The sequence below is a fragment of the Kogia breviceps genome, chromosome 12 (assembly GCF_026419965.1).
Source record: "Kogia breviceps isolate mKogBre1 chromosome 12, mKogBre1 haplotype 1, whole genome shotgun sequence".
Classification (NCBI taxonomy): domain Eukaryota; kingdom Metazoa; phylum Chordata; class Mammalia; order Artiodactyla; family Physeteridae; genus Kogia; species Kogia breviceps.
In genome coordinates, this window is record NC_081321.1 from 33,122,341 (window position 1) to 33,143,142 (window position 20,802).

A 20,802-nucleotide genomic window follows, 5' to 3' on the forward strand; every position below is an offset into this window, starting at 1 on the left:
CTGCCAGTGTCACGGGAGGGGGCGGCGGCCGCAGGGGCGTCCTCGGCGCCGCGAGCCGGTGGGCGGGCGCCGCGCGGGGCAAGCCCGGGACTCACCGGGTGGAGGTGCCCTTCCGTACATCGCACATCATGCACTTGAAGGCCTCGGCGCTGTTCCGGAAGGTGCAGACGCTACAGTCCCAGTAACCCTCATCCGAGGACGGCTTCGGCTGCCGCTTCGGCCTGCAGGACACAACCCGGACACGACGCGGCGCGGGGTCACCAGCGGGCCGCGCCCGGGCCCCGCGGCCGCCCCCCGCCTCGCCCCCCGCCCCAGTCCCGCGACCCCAGCCCTGCAGGCCCCCAGCGCGCCAGGCTCCGACTCGAAAGGGGAGGGGAGACAGGAAGGCGGGGGCGCGAGCGCGGCCGCAGCAGCAGCCGCCGCCGCCGTCGCCGCCACCGCCGCTCGGACACCCAGAGCTGCCGCTCCGGCCGCCGCCATCGTGACTCCATTGTGGGGCGGCCGGCGCCGGCCCCTCACGCGGCAGCGCTCGCGCAGCGGCGGCACCGCCCCCGTTTTCGCCCTGCTGCTCGGGCTGCGAGTGAGGCGGCCGCCCGAAGCCCGGCGCAAGGGCCCCGCCGCCTGCACAGTCCGGGCCCGGGGGCCCGGGCGCTGTTACCTGGTGGGGCTCTTCTTGTCTCCCATGGCTTGGCTACAAACGCACGCCGAGAGTCGCCGCGGCGGCCGCTCTGTTTGTCAATAAGGAGGATAATAAGCCGGGCGGAAGCGGGCGGGGGAGGAGGGAGGGGGCGGGGAAGGCCGCACCGCCGAGCTCCGGAGCAGCCGCCGGATCCCACGCAGCCTCCAGCTGTCGGGGAAACTCCTGCCTGGGCCACGTGACCCGCGCCCGCCAACCAGCGGCCGCGCCGGAGACTTCAAACGAGGCCAGCGCGGCCCAGCACTCGCGGCGAGTTCGCGGGCGGCGGCGTGGGGGTGGCCGCCGCAGCCTCAGGCGCGGTCACCGCCTCTCCTCCCGGTGCCGCCCGCTTCCTGTCGGCATCCTGGGAGCCCCTCCAGCGAGAGATGCTCTGTCATCCTGCGCGAAGCCTGGTCCAAGGCGGGGGCCGGCGTTCAGAGGTCAGCCCGGCTCCGGAGCAGAGTGCGCGACTGCGGTCTCCAGGTAGAACCGCTTTCCGGGCCTGGGCGGTCCTTGGCGTCTCAGCCCCAGCCCGAAGGATACCCGGGGGCAGGCGGCAGCCACCAGTGAGCGCCATTGCTAGGTGCCTTAAGCCACTTGGTTTTGTAAACACGAATGCTCTACCAAGTAGGGATTGTCGCCCTTAATTTGGAGGAAACGAAACCGAGGCTCGAGAGGTTAGGTGACTTCCTCTATATTACCTAATTAGAAAAGGATAAAGCCAGGAATCTAACCCTGGTTTAATTCCAAATGCGCTCTTCTCGCCTCCCAGGCCTCTACAGTAGCTGCTTTAAAAAGAAACAACAACAAAAAACACTCATGAAACCTTTTTTCTTCTTTGTAAATAACGAGATTGCATGTGCCCTGAACGTTGTTAAGAAAAGAACACTTTCCTCCTAGGTCATTACCTTAGCGTACTGGACTCTGACAACCCATCCAACTGGTCTCTGAAGCTCCAGCCCCACCTCCTCAATCTATTAAGTAATTCACAACCAGATTAATAATAAATGCTGGTAACATTATGTCACCACGCTGATCAAGAACTTTGTTAAGGCTCTGAGACTCCTTAGCCTAATAACACTTTTTACCACTTTGTGCTGGCACTTTGTAAATCTCTTTATACAAATGCATGTTTTAAAGGGCTCAGGGTACTATGCAAATGTTCTCATCAACTAGCCTATCCCTACATTTGAAAGACAAGGAATTTAGGGACCAGGTTAAATGTTTTCTTTAATGAACTGGCCAGGATTAGAGCTCAGATACCCTATCAGTCTTTCACCAAGTCATGCTTTCTTTCTTTTTTTTATATTGAAATATAGTTGATTTACAGTATTAGTTTCAGGTTACAGCATAGTGATTCAGTATTTTTACAGATTATACTCCATTATAAATATAACAAGATAATGGTTATAATTCCCTGTGCTGTACAATATATCTTTGTCGCTTATCTATACATAGTAGTTTGTATCTATTAATCCCATACCCCTAATTTGTCTCTCCCTGTTTCGCTCTGGCCTTTGGTAACAAGTTTGTTTTTTATATCTGTGAGTCTGTTTCTATTTTCAAGCCCTGCTTTCTGATTAACCAAATCAGGTTTGCAATCTACAGCCGTTTCTGAACTCATCGCACCATCTGTGTTTTTTTGCAAGCATCGCTTCTTACGACTCAGACCTCAATTCAGAAACCCAGAAACCATGAGGAATATGATTGAGGAAAGCATACAGAGATCTAAGGCCTAGTCTTCAATCTCTCAGTAATGTAATGGTAAATTTAGGTAAGTCACTTCCTTTTTTTTCCATCTGTAAAATAAAGGAGTTAAAACTATTATCTCAATTCAGGTCCCTTCCAAGTCTAAGGTATTGTGATGTGTTTAAATTCCTCAACTGGATGGGTTATCAAGGAGGTTAACAAAAATTGGCCTACTTGCAAAAGTGATGGCAACAAGGTATTTTTAGGAAGAAGTGTTCTTTTTTTTTTTTTTTCTTTTTTGCGGTACGTGGGCCTCTCACTGCTGTGGCCTCTCCCTTTGCGGAGCGCAGGCTCCGGACGCGCAGGCTCAGCGGCCATGGCTCACGGGCTCAGCCGCTCCGCGGCATGTGGGATCTTCCCAGACCGGGGCACGAACCCGTGTCCCCTGCATCGGCAGGCGGACTCTCAATCACTGCGCCACCAGGGAAGCCCAACAAAGTATTTTTAAATCAAAAGAAAAGCAAATGGAGCACTCTGAAAATCCCCAGCGTGCAAATCACCATTTTGCTGGAATATAACATCCACCATTATAAAGTAAGCTCCACCTCTGAATCATAAATTCAAGAAGGGCAGGAACTTTTATTCAGTGTCTTCATCACTGCGTCTCCAGCCCCTAGAAGAGTCTGACACATGGTAGGCAGTCAGTAAATATTCTCAGAATGAATACATTCAACTGTGTCACAATTCTACAGTGAGGCATTTTTTTTCATACCAGGATGTACAGCCTGTTAAGCACATTCCGGGCAGTGGATCATCAATCACTGCTGAAATTTACAGCCCTCCAGCCTGTACTTTACAACTCTGCAACGCAGTCCCTGTAGAAGAACCAGAAACCCATTTTCTGCGAAGTACCAAGGCACATGCCCTTGCACTGTACCCACTGCCTCCCATTTATTAGTGCTTACCTTAGAAAAATCCCTTCCTGTACTAGGCTTCCATGGAGACAGAGATACAGGAGCTACTTCTCCTACTTCACCACAAAAATCACACCTTTTTCCTAAAGTGTTTCTTACCTGTCTGGAAGAGTGGCTGGCGGAGAAGAGAAAGATCCTTGTCACCAGATGGTGCAGGTTCTTACCCGTTCATGTATCCTTTTAGTATATCACCAGAGTTCAATACTTTAGACATGCAATTCATTAGGGTCACTTGTAAAATGGTACAGTTTAACAATAGTTTTTAACCATTTAACAATAAATTCTTGAAGTTTTCTAATGCTATACCTTTTAAAAATTAAAATAATCCCTGGATTCCTTAGTGGTCCAGTGGTTAGGACTCCATGCTTCCACTGCAGGGTGCCAGGGTTCGATCCCTTGTCGGGGAACTAAGATTCCGCAAGCCACATGGCACAGCCAAAAAAAATCCGTGGGCCATCAGTATAATAATATTAATTTCCATTCTGTTATGCTTCCGAGAATGGTAGAGACTGGAGAAGTTACTGAAACGGTGCATGGGCTCCTGTACACAGGGTTCTGTTCTCTGTGGAGGTGGATAAAAAAGATTGAGTGCACCTGTTTTTTTTAAAAAAATAAATTTATTTATTTATTTATGGCTGTGTTGGGTCTTCGTTGCTGTGCGAGGGCTTTCTCCAGTTGCGGAAGAGATCGCGGTCTCTCTTGTTGCGGAGCACAGGCTCCAGACACGCAGGCTCAGTAGTTGTGGCTCACGGGCTTACTTGCTCCACGGCATGTGGCATCTTCCCAGACCAGGGCTCAAACCTGTGTCCCCTGCATTGGCAGGCAGATTCCCAACCACTGCGCCACCAGGGAAGCCCACACCTGTCTTATATCAAGAAACTGACCTTGGATCCCAGAGACCCCAGGCTGTTCTGATTAGTCCTGAGTTTATATCAACAAGGCAAGCATAACAACAGCAATAAAAACTATGTATTAACGTTTTGTATATAGTTATTAGGCAACAGGAGCTATTACCTGGAATGAGAAGTACCATCTTGTTTATCTACTGGAATTTGAGGGGAAAAATGGTATCAATGAGGCAAATAAGCTACAAACCTTCCCTGAAAGAACTAAAAATGAAATATAACAATAGCAAGGTACAATTTAAAACCAATCACATTTTAAAAGGTTGATTGGTTTTTGTTTAGTTGGTTGGTGTTTTGTTTTGTTTTTACAAAATGGAGATACCTTTATTGATTTTTTGTTGGTCATAAAAATTATATGTTACTAGTTGTATTAGCTTCTGGGGTGCCAAAACAGAATACCACAGACTGGGTGGCTTAAGCTACAGCAATTTATTCTCTCACAATTCTGGAAGCTGGAAGTCCAAGATCAAGGTGTCAGCAGGGTTGGTTTCTTCTGAGGGCTCTCTCCTTGGCTTACAGATGGCCACCTTTGCTCTGTTTATTCATCTGGTCTTTCCTCTGTGTGTCCTAACCTCATTTTCTTATAAGGACACCAGTCATATTGGAGTAGGGCCTAACCTAAGGACCTCATTTTATCTTAATTACCTCTTTGAAGACCCTATCTCCAAATACAGTCACATTCTGAGGTACTAGGGGTTAGTGCTTCAACATGAATTGGGTGGGGGGACAGAATTCACCCCATTACACAAGTGAAAAAGTTCAGCAAAGATTTTTTTAAATTAACATATCCAGCACATTCTTGTAACACTACTGATACAGATTCACAGTCCTCATCTGAAACCCTTAAAGGCTGGATATGTTTCATAAGTAACACATTTGGGATTTTTCAAAAGAGAGTATGGTCCAAAACTGTGTAATTACCTAACACTCCACGTGGGTTCTGAAACAGTGACCTATAATCAAATGCATTAATGTTTCTGCAAAACATATAAATATTCACACTAAGTGGAAAAATAAAGTCTATAAGTTACTTCACATCAGTTCTACTCAGGTTTTACTGCTCAATTATTACAGATCAGGCAAAATGTGAAAATGCTTTCAATTTTCAGTGCTTTTAGATTACAGAATTGTGGACAAAGGATTGTGGATCTGTAAGAATTTGAGGATGAATTCAGATTGAAAAGGTGACCCACAATTTCATTCCTAAATGCTCAGTGGTTCTGCCTTGATTTGGTTGCTGAAATTTGCATTAACTTTTATTTTTGGACATTGAACTACTAAGAGGTGCTCTCAAGAATATTCTGGGTTGAAGACATGTCCTTCCTACCCTCACAGTGTACCAGATACCCAATTTTCCCTTTGTAATCAGGATCAATCTTGGGGCTTCCCCGGTGGTGCAGTGGTTGAGAGTCCGCCTGCTGATTCAGGGGACACGGGTTCGTGCCCCGGTCTGGGAAGATCCCACATACCACGGAGCGGTTGGGCCCAGTAGAAGAACCATGTTGTGGCCCCTTTTGGAAGCATTCTTAACCTAGGAATCAAGATCTCCAGATCAGTAGTTTGATGTTAGGAGGATGGAAAGCAAAAATTTTGCAATCAGGTTTTTACGTATAAGAGTGAGGAGAGCCACTCCCACTTTCATCTTTTTATTCCCATGTTTAGTCTGGCTATGGGAGAGACAGCACCACACACTGGGCTCTGATTCAAAGCATATATTGCATTTAAAAATGTAAGATGTGGATGATGTAAGATGTGAAACCACATTCTTTCTGGATGTTGTCTTTCAACTGACTGAATCTTGAGTAATCCACTCCACTGTTCTATCCGGCCAGGCCCTTAATCAGAAGCAGTGTTGTACAGAATAGAATGAAAATGAATAAGGCATTTTGTGAGTCCATGGATGGTGGTGCCAGCAGAAGCATTATAGGCAGGGAGGGCAAATCTATATCATATATATATGTATATTCCAGTGAAAAGATCTCTGTCCTCTTCCATGAGGGAAGTAGTCCAATATAATTAACCAATCAGCAGGTAGCTGGTTTGTCCTTCCAACGAAGGGTGTCAAATAGAAGACCCAGTGTTGGTCTGTGCTGTTGATTAGTTAGGCACTCAGCAGTGACAGTGTAACAAGGCTACAAGGTCAGCCTTGGTGAGCAGATAATATTGCTGAGCCCATGCAGAGCCTTAATTTCAGCCACATGGCCACGTTGCACATGGGTCAATTGAGAAAGCACTAGGGTGGCTGGGGACAGTGGCTTACAGACATCAAGAGAGCATCATTTTGTCCACCTGATTATTGAAAGCCTCCTCTTCAAGTGATGCCCTTTGGTAAGTATTTGCATGGAACATAAATATCTTCATATACCCTGTGCCTGTCCTGAGAGGTCTATCCATATACCTCTTCCCCAGACCTTCTTGTATCAATTTGCCAACCTTGTCCTCTCCAAGTCCCTGACAGTCCAATCCAAATGTTAGCAAGTGCTCACGAATCACTGAAGATCCATACTTCTGATCATGTTTCAGTCCAGACAAGGTGGACAGTCCAATGTGTTGCTTTCAATTATGCTCGTTAAGAGAATTTCCCTCCACTACTGCCCTCCAGGGCCACCTCTCCAACCATCCAGCTTGATGCCAGTATATCATGAAGAACCATTTGTAAACCAGTCCTGGGCTTTTCACCTTCCTCCTCAATAAACCAGTTATAAGAAACTCCCATAAGGCTATAAATGTAGATTGAAGGAGAGGAAGAGTCACTGTTGAAGGACTCTTCATGCAATTGTGTCTTCCATCTTTGCTCAAATCCAATATCACATACAATTTCCACTTGATGATAGATTGCTGCCAAGCACACTCAGCCTTATCATTTGGTGGTCCAAATAGCACTCATTTCATAAAAGGAAGCTTAGTTATTATGGTCACTTGATGTCCCATGGTTAGGCATTCAGTCTCTACCCAGGGCTAAATAGCAAGACTGGAGCTCTTCCTAAAAAGGAGAATAATTATCTAAAAAGGGAACATGGATTTTCTCCAAAGCCCTAGCGGTCTGCACTGTGATTTCCCTTTGGTGCAAAGGGTATCTGCTTACTACATAATAGAGTGAATATTTTATATGTACAGCTATTTGAGAATTAAATATCACCATTCTTATAGATTTTTTTTCTTGTTAAAAATTTTTCTTGGGGACTTCCCTGGCAGTCCAGTGGTTAGGACTCCACGCTTCCATTGCAGGCGGCATGGATTAGATCCCTGGCCAGGGAACCAAGATCCTGCAAGCTGCACAGCGCAGCCAAAAAAAAAAATCTTTTTGTTAAAAATGTTTTCTTTGAACTTACGGTTACCGAGGGTAAGGATGGGGGGAAGGGATAGTTAGGGAGTCTAGAATCGACATGTACAGATTGCTATATTTTAAGTGGATAACCAACAAGAACCTACTGTATAGCACAAGGAACTCTGCTCAATGTTATGTGGCAGCCTGGATGGGAGGGGAATTTGGGGGAGAATGGACCCATGTACATGTATGGCTGAGTCACTTTGCTGTGCACCTGAAACTATCACAACATTGTTAATCGGCTATGCTCCAATATAAAATAAAAAGTTTTTAAAAATGTGTTCTTTAATCTGCTGGTCTTCAGTATTTTGTTTTGGTTTCTATTCTCATTATTTCATGTTCATTTTTCCTTATGTTTTCCTTCTTTTGTATTCTACAGATACTGTCTTTTCCAAGTTTTTCTCTTTTATTTTAGTTTTCTATTTGACACACTTTCTTCTCCTTAGGTTTCCTATTCTTTCCCAACTCCACTTTTATCTCTGTATTTTCTTATTAATTCTGTTTCATTTCTACTAGTTCGTATTAGCTCCATTTTAAGTTTTTAACACATGCCCCTGGGATAAGTTTTTTATATTTATCATTATAGATCTTACAGAAATTCAGTGGCAACATTTACAGTCTATGAGAATATTTAATGTAGTGTGGTGGGATTAGCTGTTGAGAAGGTCATAAGTTTGATATTCCTAGCAGTCAGAGGATTCAAAACTGAAATAGTCTTTAACTGCAGTCATAACTCTGTTGGGTCCCCTCACACAGTTGCATCTTTAATAAGAGAGGAGTGCAAGGAAAGCAACTCCATGTGCATATCCTATAACCAAGTAAGTTAATGTTGTTGTGTTTATTATAAAAAGGAGCATGTTAATAGACTCCACAGCTGTAAAGATTTCATTCTCAATCATATATTAAGTAATTTGATAGACTTCCAATACAAAATATAAATACTATAGCTATATTTAGAATCCCTAGTAAAGTCAAATATATTTTAAACATTTTTATATTAACATGTATGACCCAGAAAAGTCTACTGTAACATCTGAAAATTTTATTTAGTGCCCCAAATCTTTCTGCCAAAAGCACAAACACAACTGCAATATCAAATTTCTCACTAGTGAAAGTAATATTTCCCTGAGACATAATCTTGGAGACAGATGTTTAAGGAGAAACTTCAATCTGTTGTCATATATCTCCATATGAAAGTGATTGAACTAGCATCAGTTTTTTCAGTAATATAAATAAAACTCCGGCAATTCCAACAAGGATTTCTTGCAGCAAACACATTGCCATTTAAACAGAACATTTCATTTGTATATTCTCAAAACAAAAGTATATCAGTAAGGGCTTCCCTGGTGGCGCAGTGGTTGAGAGTCCGCCTGCCTATGCAGGGGACGCGGGTTCGTGCCCCAGTCTGGGAGGGTCCCACATGCCGCGGAGTGGCTGGGCCCGTGAGCCATGGCCGCTGAGCCTGCGCGTCCGGAGCCTGTGCTCTGCAACGGGAGAGGCCACAGCTGTAGGAGGCCCGCGTACCGCAAAAAAAAAAAAAAGTATATCAGTAATATACTTAAGTAACATATTTTCTTTATTGCTTCACATTTCTCAGATTAAATATATTTTTAAATTTTAATATGAATAAATTTTGACAATAAGCAAAACAAAACTGTTTGCTTAACCAGTGGTTAAGGGCATTATCCATAGGCAGTTTGCTTGAATTCAAATTCTGGCTCTGAAACTTACTAGCTGTGTTACCTTGGGTAAATTACCTAACCTGTCCCTCAGCTTTCACATCTATGAAATGGAGCTAATAATATTAGGTATTTATAGGATTATTATGCAGGTTAAACAAGTCGATATATGTAAAGCCCTTAGAAAGGATGCAATTTTTCTGAGGTAACAACAGAATGGCTAGAGCCAGACTAACAGTTGCTAATCGCAGCTCTACAATTTACTACTGCCTGGTTAACATTGGACAAGTTATTTAACCTTTTAAACTGCACCTCAGTTTCCTCATCTATAAAATGGGAATGATACTAATACTTGCCTCGTAGAATTGTTGTGGGTTGATATACATAAAGTACTATGGTTAGCACACAGTAAACTGTATATAAACATTTCTTTTTACCAGCAGCTGAATGCCAGTGAGGGTTGAAAGCCCTAAAAACTTAGTGGACCTTTTAGGCAGCCCATCCTCCCAGGACCCACTGACACTCCTATGTAGTAGCCGGACCAAACACAGGGATTTCCTCTGCTCAGGGTTCCCTGTGCACTTCAGACAGCTAGAAGTTTACAGATAATAAAATTATTTATCTCTTAGGTTAAAACAACAAGGAGAGAGGTATATAATCAGCTGAAGGTTGTAACATATTTGAGTTGGCTCTGGTTTTCCTACTCTGGAACTGTTTTTAATCTAGTTGTTTTTTGGTATCTAGATACATGTCAAATAATTTATCATTAAGCTTCTCTCGTCCTCAATTTTCTTACTTGTAAAATGAGAGGATTGTACTAAAAAATCTTTCATGTCCCTTCCAGGTATAAAATTCTAAAATTCTAGCATTCTATCCACATAGTGTGGTCTGAGAGAGAGATGGAATCTCAGTTGCTGCTTGAATCAAGTCCATAGCTCAAATACCACTCACTGTTGGTAGCAGCTGCCTAAACTGTAGGTCTCTACAAATCCTATAATTTCTTGTTATTATGGAGAAAAAGTACCAAAGTTAATTGGAATGTTTATAATGTATGTATTTCCATGACTAAATTGCTATAAAACTCCTGAACTACTTTGGAATAACAGAATTTTATAGGTTTGAAGGTTTCTAAAATCCTTAAAAATCCAACCTAAGTTTTAAGTTTAAATGAGGAAATATACATAAATATATATGCACACACATATATATTCTTCACACAGTTAATACACTTTACAAATGCTAGATGTGATTTTTAAAATAATTTTGTTTATTTATGTTTGGCTGTGTTGGGTCTTCGTTGCTGCGCACGGGCTTTCTCTAGTTGCGGCAAGCGCGGGCTGCTCTTCGTTGTGGTGCGTGGGCTTCTCATTGCGGTGGCTTCTCGTTGTGGAGCACGGGCTCTAGGTGCACGGGCTTCAGTAGTTGCAGCACGCAGACTCAGTAGTTGTGGCTCGCGGGCTCTAGAGCATAGGCTCAGTAGTTGTGGCTCATGGGCTTAGTTGCTCCGTGGCATGTGGGATCTTCCCAGAGCAGGGCTTGAACCTGTGTCCCCTACATTGGCAGGCAGATTCTTAACCCCTGCGCCACCAGGGAAATCCCTAGATGTGATCATTTTAAAAATCAATCTTGTCTTAACTTATTTTAACAAAAGAACTTTATAACAGTTTATGGAGATAGAAACGTCTGGTTATTTAAGAAGCAAATAGAAGTCCTTGATTCTAAACTGACATCAAAGCATTTCTATGTGATAAGACGTCCAAGTAAGATTTTGTGTATATGAAGTCATGCCAGTTGCTAGGAGGATAAGCAGCTTTACTCTGATGGTTTTGAGTTTCCACATTTGCTTTCAGCTCCTCTGCTAGTGGCACATACTGCACCCCTCCCACTCCCAGATAAATTTCTCTGGTGTTTTTAATGGCAAGGCATTTTTTCCAGTGCCTTTTAGTTTTATCAGATAGCAGAATAACTAATCTGTTGGCAAAATTTGTTCATATATTATTATGGCTCGTAGTATGTCATATAGTGGTTAATTCTATAGTATTCTTTAAAATATGGCTTGGATTTATCATTGCAGTAGTATAGTGATCCACTTACCAGTGCATATTTGAAAGACAGCTTTTGGTGCAAAATCACCTTGTCTTTATCACACCTGGCAAAATGTTTACATTAGCACATATCCTCACATACTGTGCAGTATCTGTGTTGATATTTTTCGTGTTTCTTGATCATATACTCATTGTTTCACTAATCACCTCAGTTGACCTACAGGATTATTTTTTTTCCTTCAAGCTTTATTGAGACATAATTGACATGCAGCAGTGTATAAGTTTAAGGGGTACAGCAAAATGATGTGACTTACATACATCACGAAGTGATTACTGCAATAAGTTTAGTGAACATCCATCATCTCATAGAGATACAAAATTAAAGAAATAGAAAAAAATGTTTTCCTTGGGATGAGAACTCTTAAGATTTACTCTCTTAACAACTTCCATGTAAATGTACAGCAGTGTTAATTGTATTTACCATGTTGTACATTACAGCCTTAGTACTTATGTATTCTGTAACTGGATGTTTATAGCTTTTGACTGCCTTCATCCAGCCGTGCCTCCCCCTATCCCTCCAACCTCTGGGAAACACAAATCTGATCTTTTTTCCTATAAGTTTGTTTGTTTGCTTGTTTGTTTTAGAAGTATAATTGACCTATAACACTATATTAGTTCCTGGCATACAACATAGTGATTCGATATTTCTATACATTTCAAAATTATCAACATGGTAAGTCTAGTTACCATCTATCACCATACAAAACGATTACATAATTATTCACTGTATTCCCCACACTGTACATTTCATATCTGTACATTTTATTTATTTTATACCTGGACGTTTGTGCCCCTCAACCTGTCTCACCTATTTCTCTCCTCCTTCCACTGCACTCCTCTCTGGCAACCACCTGTTTGTTCCCTATATCTGTGAGTTTGTTTCTATTTAGTTATGTTTGTTCATCCATTTGTTTTGTTTTATAGATCCCACATATAAGTGAAATCATACAGTACCTGTCTTTCTCTGTATGACTTATTTCACTTGGCACAATACCCTCCAGGTCCATCCATGTTGTCGCAAGTGGCAAGGCTTCTTTTTTATGGCTGAGTAATATTCCACTGTATATATATGTGTGTGTGTGTGTGTATATATATATATATATATATATATATCACATTTTTTATCCATTCATCACATCAGTTGGTGGGCACTTAGTTTGCTTCCGTATCTTGGCTATTGTAAATAATGTTGCTATGAATACTGGGGTGCATGTGTCTTTTTGAATTAGTGTTTTTGTTTTTTCTGAGTAAATACCCAGACATGGAATTGCTGGATCATATGATAGTTGTATTTTTAATCTTTTGAGGTATATCCTTACTGTTTTTCATAGTGGCTACACCAATTTGCATTCCCACTGACAGTGGACAAGGATTCCCTTTTCTCCGCATCCTTGCCAACACTTGTTATTTGTTGTCTTTTTGATAATAGCCATTCTGGCAGCTGTGAGGTGATATTTGTGGTTTTGATATGCATTTCCCTGATGGTGAGTGATATTGAGCATCTTTGCATGTGTCTGTTCACCATCCATATGTCTTCTTTGGAAAAATGTTTATTCATGTACTCTGACCATTTTTTAACTGGGTTGGATTTTTGATGTGGAGTTGTATGAGTTCTTTGTATATTTTGGATATTAACCCTTTATCAAATATATCATTTGCAAATATCTTCTCCCATTCAGTAGGCAGCCTTTCTCTTCTGTTGACAGTTTCCTTCACTGTGTGAAAGCTTTTTAGTTTGATGTAGTCCCATTTGTTTATTTTGCTTCTGTTTCCCTTGCCTGAGAAGGTATATCCAAAACATATTGCTAAGACCAATGTCAAAGATCATACTGCTTATGTTTCCTTCCAGAAGTTTTATGGTTTCAGGTCTTACATTTAAGTCTCTAATCCATTTTGAGTTAATTTTTGTGCATGGTGTGAGAAAGCATTCCAGATTGATTCTTTTGCATGTAGCTCTCCAGTTTTCCCAACACTATTTATTAGAGAGGTTGTCTTTTCTCCATTGTACGTTCTTGCTCCCTTGTTGTAGATTAATTGCCCATATAAGTGTGGGTTCATTTCTGGGCCTACTATTCTGTTCCATTGATCTGTGTGTTTGTTTTGTCCCAGTACCATACTGTTATGATTACTAGGGCTTTATTGTATATTTTGAAATCAGGAAGCATAATGTCTCCAGCTTTTTCTTCCTCAAGGTTGTTTTGGCTATTTGGAGTCTTTTGTGTTTCTGTACAAATTTTAGAATTATTTGTTCTAGTTCTGCAGTATATCTTCCCAACTGTTTGTGTCATCTTCAGTTTCCTTCGTCAGCTTCTTATAGTTTTCTGAGTACAGGTCTTTTACCTCCTTAGTTAGATTTATTCCTAGGTATTTTATTCTTTTTGATGTGATTGTAAATGGGATTGTTTTCTTAATTTCTTTTTCTGATAGTTCATTGCTAGTGTATAGAAATACAACAAATTTCTGTATATTGATTTTGTATCCTGAAACTTTACCAAATTCCTTGAGGAGTTCCAGCAGTTTTTGATGGCATCTTTGGAATTTTCTATGTGTAGTATCTTTTCAAACAGTGACAGTTTTACTTCTTCCTTTCCAATTTGGATTCCTTTTATTTTTCTTGTCTGATTGCTGTGGCTAGGACTTCCAAAACTACGTTGAATAAAAGTGGTGAGAGTAGGCATCCTTGTCTTGTTCCTGGTCTTCGAGGAAATGCTTTCAGCTTTTCACCATTAAGTATGATATCAGCTGAGTGTTTGCCATATATGGCCTTTATTATGTTGAATTATATTCCCACTTTGTTGAGAGGTTTTTTTTTATCATAAATGGATGTTGAATTTTGTCAAATCCTTTTTCCAGATCTATTGAGATGATCATATACTTTTTATTCTTCAGTTTGTTAATGTGGTATATCACACTGATTGATTTGCAAATATTGATCCAAGTATTGATCCAAGTAGGCGTGATGTTCTCCCAGAGGTTTCTTAAACTGTCCTCATTTTTTAAAATTCTTTTTTTTTTTTCTGTTCAGCTTGAGTGACTTCCACTATTCTGTCTTCCAGGTCGCTGATCCATTCCTCTGTTTCATCTGAATCTACTGCTGATTCCTTCTAGTGTATTTTTTAAATTTCAGTTATTATATTCTTCAGCTCTGTTTGGTTCTTTTTTATATTATCTAACTCTTTGTTAGAAACTTTTAACTTCTTACTGTGTTTATCCATTCTTCTCCTGAGTTCTTTGAGCATCTTTATGATCATTATCTTGAACTCTTTTGGGGGTAGATTGTTTACTTCAACTTTAGTTAGTTCTTCTTATGGAGTTTTATCTTGTTCCTTCCTTTGAAACATATTCCTCTGTCACCTCATTTTGCCTAATTTTATTCTTATGTATTTCATAGGTTGGTTACATTTCCCAGTTTTGGAGAGGTGGCCTTATGTAGGAGATGTCCTATGGGGCCCAGAAGCAAACTCCCTTTGGTAACCAGATCTCTGTGCTCTAGGGGTGCCCTCTATGTGGGCTGCATGTATCCTTCTGTTGTGGTGAGCTGACTACTGTGGGTGGTGTGGTAGGCATAGCTGGTCCCCAGCCTGTTTGGTTGCCAGGCCCTGCCTTGTGCAGAGGCTGCAGGCCACTCATGGACAAGGCCACATCCTGGCACGGCTGTCTGCATGGCCAAGGGAGTCCCATGCCTGGTGCCAGCCCGCTGGTGGGCAAGGCCAGGTCACAAGGCAGCTGGCTGCAGGGCCAGGGGTCCTAGAGCTAATGTTGGCCTGCTGGTGGGCAGGGCCAGATCCTGGGGCAGCTGTCTGAGAAGCCCAAGGTGTCCTTGAACTGATATCAGCCTACTGGTGGGTGAGGTGGCGGTCCATGGAATCCCAGGGGGGTGCCAGCCTGCTGGTGGGGGCACTGGGTCTTGCTATGGCTATAGCTTCAGGGCTGCAGTTGTCCCAGGGCTGGTTGGTGGGACTGAGTCCTGGGGAGTCCTGCATCTGACTGTGGCCTGCTGGTGGTTGGGCTGAGTCCTGACATGTCTGACTGTGGGACCACAGGGGTCCCAGACCTAGTACCCACCCCCTGGGAGAGGAGGCCAGGTCCCAGGCCTAGTGCTGGCCCACTGATAAGTGAAGCAGGGTCCTGGGGTCTCTGGCTGTGGGGCACAGGGCTCCTGGAGCTGGTGTTGGACTGCAGGTGGGCAGGGCTGTGTCAGATGGCTAGTTGTGATGCCTGGGTTCTGGCCCACTGGTACGTGGTGCCAGGTCCTGGGCCCTCTGGCGGGTGGGACCAGGTCCGGGGCAGCTGGGACTCAGGGGGTCCTAAGGCAGCTGGCCTGCTTGTTGGTGTGGCTGTGTCCTTCCCCAACTAGCTGCTTGGTTTGGGGGTGTCCCAGGACTTATGTTGACCAGCTGGTGCATGGGACCAGGTTTCAGTGCTAATAAGCTAGAGGGTGGATTCCAAAGTGGCTCTTGCCACCACCAGTGTCCTGATGGTAGGATGAGCTTCCCACAGTGGCAGCTGCCAGCATCTTTGCCCTCAGGTGAGTCCCAACTGCCTCCTTACTCTCTGTGAGACTCTCCAATAGCAGCAAGTTCATCTGACCCAGGTTCCTTTCAAATTACTGCATCTGCTCTGCATCTCAGAGCGTGTGAGATTTTGTGTGTGCCCTTTAAGAGTTGAGTCTTTACTTCCCACAACCCTGTATCTCTCCTGAAACTATGCCCTGCTGGCCTTCAAAGCCATACATTCTGGAGGCTTGTCTTCATGGTGCAGGACCCTGGGCTACGGAGATTAATGTGGGGCTCTGACCTGTTGCTCCTTGGGGAGAACCTCTGAAATTGTAATTATCCTCCAGTTTGTGGGTTTTCTACCTGGGGATATGTACTTGAAGGTACTACATCTCCACTCCTCCTACCCATCTCGTTTTGCTAGGATTATTATTATTATTAACTACACTTTTCATTATCATATATGTGATTATTTCTAAAAAATTAGATTTCAACTTAATACAGTAAAATTCACTCTACTTTGAGTTTTGACTGATGCATAGAGTCACAGAACCACCCCAATAGTAAAATGTACAACAATTTCATCACCCAAAAAGTTTCCTTCATTCAGCCCCTTTGTAGTTAAACTTCCCCTCGATCTCTAACTCCTGGCAACTACTGATCTGTTCTCCACCCCTAGAGTTGTCCTTTCTACCATTTTATATAGATAGAATCATACAGATATATGTTTTATATATATATAAGCTTTTATATATATAAGCTTTTTAAAAATATATTTATATATATAAATATATATATATAAATAAATATATATAAATATATATAAATATATAAATATATATATAAAAATATATATATTTTTATATATTTTTATATATATATAAGCTTTTTTTATATATATATAAGCTTTTTCAGTCCAGCTTCTTTCACTTAGAATAATGCTTTTGAGATTCATCAGTGCTGTTCCTTGCGTCAAGAGTGCGTTCCTTTTTATTGCTGAGTAGAATTCCCAGGTTGTTTATCCATTCCCCAGTATAAGGACGTTGAGTTGTTTCCAAGTCTGGTGATGTGAATAAAGCTGCTATAAACATTTGCCTGCAGAGTTTTGTGTGAATATACATTTTCATGTCTCTTGGGTAAACACTTAGGACTGGGATTGTTGGGTCACATGGCATTTTATGTTCAAATTTATAAACCCATTTTAAACCCATTGTAAGTGGATGATTTTTCAATAATGTTTTTCAAATTTATACAATTGTTTAGCGACCACTACAATTCGGTTTTGGAACTCTTTCATCATCCTCTAAAATGTCATTATGTCCTTTCGCAGTCAATCGCCTCTCTCGCTCGGCTTCGGGCACACATTGATTTTCTATCTCCATAGTTTTGCCTTTTCTAGAAATTTCATGTAACGGCAGTCATACAATATGTAATCTTTGTGTCTGGCTTCTTTCATTTAGCATAATAGTTTGAGGTTCATCCACATTGCTGCATGTGTCAGCTGTTAATTCCTGTTTATTGTTGAGCAGTATTCTTTGTATGGGTATACCATTTTTGTGTTTATTCATTTATCAGTGAGTTGATGAATGTTTGGACTGTTTCCAATTTTTGGCTTTTACCAGTAACGTTGCTATGAATGTTCACGTACAAGTCTTTGTATAGACATATGTTTTCTGTTCTCTTGGGTAAATATCTAGGAGTGGAATGGCTAGACTATGTGATATCTGTGTGTTTCCACTATTTGCCGCTTGGCATAAACCAAGAAGGGGGAAGACCTAAGCTCTCTGGCTACTTGTACTCCAACCAATATTTCTGACAGTTTCACTGGGCTCTTTCTTGCTCCCCTGTACAGTCCTTCTGAACCTTTAGCATCCCTAGAACCTCTCCCTTATTTTTTTAAGTTAATTAATTAATTTTATTTTTGACTGCGTTGGGTCTTCATTGCTGCACTCAGGCTTCCTCTAGTTGCGGTGAGTGGGGGCTACTCTTCACTGTGGTGCAGGGGCTTCTCATTGCAGTGGCTTCTCTTGTTGCAGAGCACAGGCTCTAGCTGTGTGGGCTTCAGTAGTTGTGGCACGAGGGCTCAGCTGTTGTGGCTCGCGGGCTCTAGAGCGCAGGCTCAGTAGTTGTGGCGCACGGGCTTAATCGCCCCACGGTATGTGGGATCTTCCCAGACCAGGGCTTGAACCTGTGTCCCCTGCATGGCAGGTGGATTCTTAACCACTGCACCACCAGGGAAGCCCCACTCCCATACTTTTAACAGTCCCCTTTTTTCTTTGTTTTGGGCTTTGGTTCTTTCCTCAAACTGAGTCCAGCTACTTTTTGCCTTGAGGGATGCTTCATAATTTTTGGCCCACCAAGAGCATCTTTACTTGTTTTCAGCACTGTTGTGAATTTATTTATAGTGTGACTGGTTGTGAAATTGGAAGTTCTGACCAAGGCCTTAAGATAGTAGATAATCAGATCCCAAAGTGAAGTGATAGACTCATATACAGATTTTCAAAGCAGGAGATTGAAAAGCAGTTAGAAAACTGACCCACAATGAAGGTATAAACAGGTAAAGAAAGTAGAGGAGGGAGAAAATGTGTGGAGAGATTTTTTGGGGAGAGCTACTGCCATAATGTTAATTCTACTGCTGTCCTACAACCCTCCACTCTCTCCTCCCCTCAAGCCTAGCCAGAGTAGACTTCAAGGGACCACTGGACAGCTTGATATGTGTTCCCTGGGGTTTGAGAAGCATGTTGGTCTGGCATCTGCCATTGGGCTGGGGTGTCAGGGCAGAGCCACAGAGAGATGTTTCTGCTTTGAGAAGTAACTGCATTCCTTTCTGACACAAGCCAAAGTGCACAACCATCAGGGATGAAGTGTAGAACTCTTGGGAGGAATATCAGCCAAGGGTCATTTTAAAAGCATTTAAAAGCACCAGGGACTTCCCTGGTGGCGCAGTGGTTAAGAATCCACTTGCCAGTGCAGGGGACATGGGTATGATCCCTGGTCCAGGAAGACAACTAAGCCTGCGAACCACAACTACTGGGCCCACGTGCCGCAACTACTGAAGCCCGCACGCCTAGAGCCCATGCTCCACCACAAGAGAAGCCACCACAGTGTGAAGCCCGTACGCCGCAATGAAGACCCAACGCAGCCAAAAATAAATAAATTAATTTTTTAAAAAAGTGTTCCAGTACTTCTGCCATAGGAAAAGGAGACACCCTCTCAAGAGGGGGTCTGTGCGAGTGGGCTGAGATTCTAGAGGAGAAGTAGCAGGGTCCACAGAGGAAAATGAATTCGTCACAGCACATGCAATTGGATAAACACAGCAAAGGACCTACAGAACACCCATGAGAGAGTCCACTTTGAGCACCCACAAGGCCTAGAGAGAAGGAGGTCACTTATAACAGTATCTGTCAAATGAGAACTTTCTGTGTCCCCTTTCTTTTCCTCTCTCTTTGTGGCCCAACCCTCAAGGGACCATAAGTTATGAGTAGCACGCTGAGGGAGGAAACACAAAGAAGGAAAAGAAAGTCACGGCATCTCCTCTTTCACGTGTCAGGGGGCCTGCCTGAAGCTGGCCCTAACTGTAAGAGAAGAGAAGATTTCATTCCAAATCAATTTTAGAATTATGATTCCTGCAAAGAATTGACTGTACTAATTTCCATATTCAGACTGTGTTTGGTGTCTTAAAGTGAACATAAGAGTCTATTTCCAAAGAGAGACCAAGAAAGTCTTGGGGGCCTGCTGGAGATTTCAATGGGACAACAGAACTACTTCCCTCACTTAATAAGTTTTAAAGGGATAATAGTCAACCACATAGTTCATCAATTATAACCTTATGTTGAGCTTGTTAAATGATATGGTTACAATTTTTATATCTGTTCTGTTGTTTAGAGGGACTTAGAATGGAGGGAAAAGATGAAGTATTTTCACAGTCCAAGTATTTCACCTCTGAAATCTTGAATTCTTTTATTTTGGTTTCCAAATATAATTGTCTATTTTCCCAGTATTCTTATTGTTTCTTTATATTCACTTCCAGACACTAGTCAATTAAATCTTGTGTTTCCCAGCTTGGGCTCAGCTTCTTTTCCTTCGCAGCCAAGATGTTCTAGTGCATTATTTCAACTTGCCATTCCATTTCTACCACCTCATCTTTTTTTTTTTGCCACACTGCATGACATGTGGGATCTTAGTTCCCCAACCAGGAATCGAACCCGTGCCCCCTGCAGTGGAACCTCAGAGTCCTAAACACTGGACCGCCAGTGAATTCCCATCTACCACCACATCTTTGCAGTGATTCTGCTATCTGCCTTTTCTGGTGCTATGCACAGGCTGCTGAGCAGTACTTCAGAAACCATTTAAACCCACACCTGGCAAATTCTTACTCTCCCATCTCAGCTGAGCTCCTAGTACTTCCTTGCAAAATACTTATACATTTTTCTGGGCCACTTTCCTTTTCCGTCCATTTTAGAAGTTTTTATAATTCTTTGCCACTCATTTCAAGCTCTGTGCTCTGAATGAATTCATATTGTATAGAAAATCCTGAAGCAATGTTTGTGAACAAGTTCTCACTTTCTCAACTTCATCTAAAAATTTATTTATAGTTCCATCTCTTTCTCTAGTCCCTCTAGTGTCAAGTGGAGATTACCCTCCTACTGACTCAGTCTATTTTGTTTACTTGTGTTCTGGGTCAGTGCACATGAATAATCAGGGGATCTTGTTAAAATGCTGATTCAGCAGGTCTGGAGCGGGACCAGAGGTTGTGCAGTTCTAACAACCTTCCCGGCCTTGCTGATGTTGCTGGTCCGCAGACCACACTTGGAGTAACAAGGCAGTTGTTTGACACCCTCTCATCTCCTTTTGCTCTACCAATGATCTCTCCTCCCTGATTTATTTTCAAACTCTCTGTACTGGCTCTTCAGCATATGAAATGCGTGAATTTCTCTGATCTTAAAAAAA

General features: G+C 42.6%; 1 protein-coding gene and 1 long non-coding RNA gene across 4 annotated transcripts in view; one reads left to right on the top strand and one right to left on the bottom strand.

Annotated features, from left to right (window-relative positions):
- YAF2 (YY1 associated factor 2) overlaps window positions 1–1,114 on the bottom strand; it is a 67,512-nt gene extending 66,398 nt beyond the window's left edge. For all 3 annotated transcript variants that reach the window (XM_059082174.2, XM_059082172.2, XM_059082173.2), the window contains exons 1-2: window positions 659–1,114; window positions 96–221 (exon numbers count right to left, since the gene is read on the bottom strand). In XM_059082174.2, the coding sequence (XP_058938157.1) occupies window positions 96–221; window positions 659–684 (152 nt within the window). In that variant the 5' untranslated portion in view covers window positions 685–1,114. The remainder of the gene's footprint in view (window positions 1–95; window positions 222–658) is intronic.
- LOC136792258 (uncharacterized) overlaps window positions 919–20,802 on the top strand; it is a 40,846-nt gene continuing 20,962 nt past the window's right edge. The window contains exons 1-2 of the long non-coding RNA XR_010835787.1: window positions 919–1,159; window positions 2,326–2,450. This is a non-coding gene — a long non-coding RNA (uncharacterized lncRNA). The remainder of the gene's footprint in view (window positions 1,160–2,325; window positions 2,451–20,802) is intronic.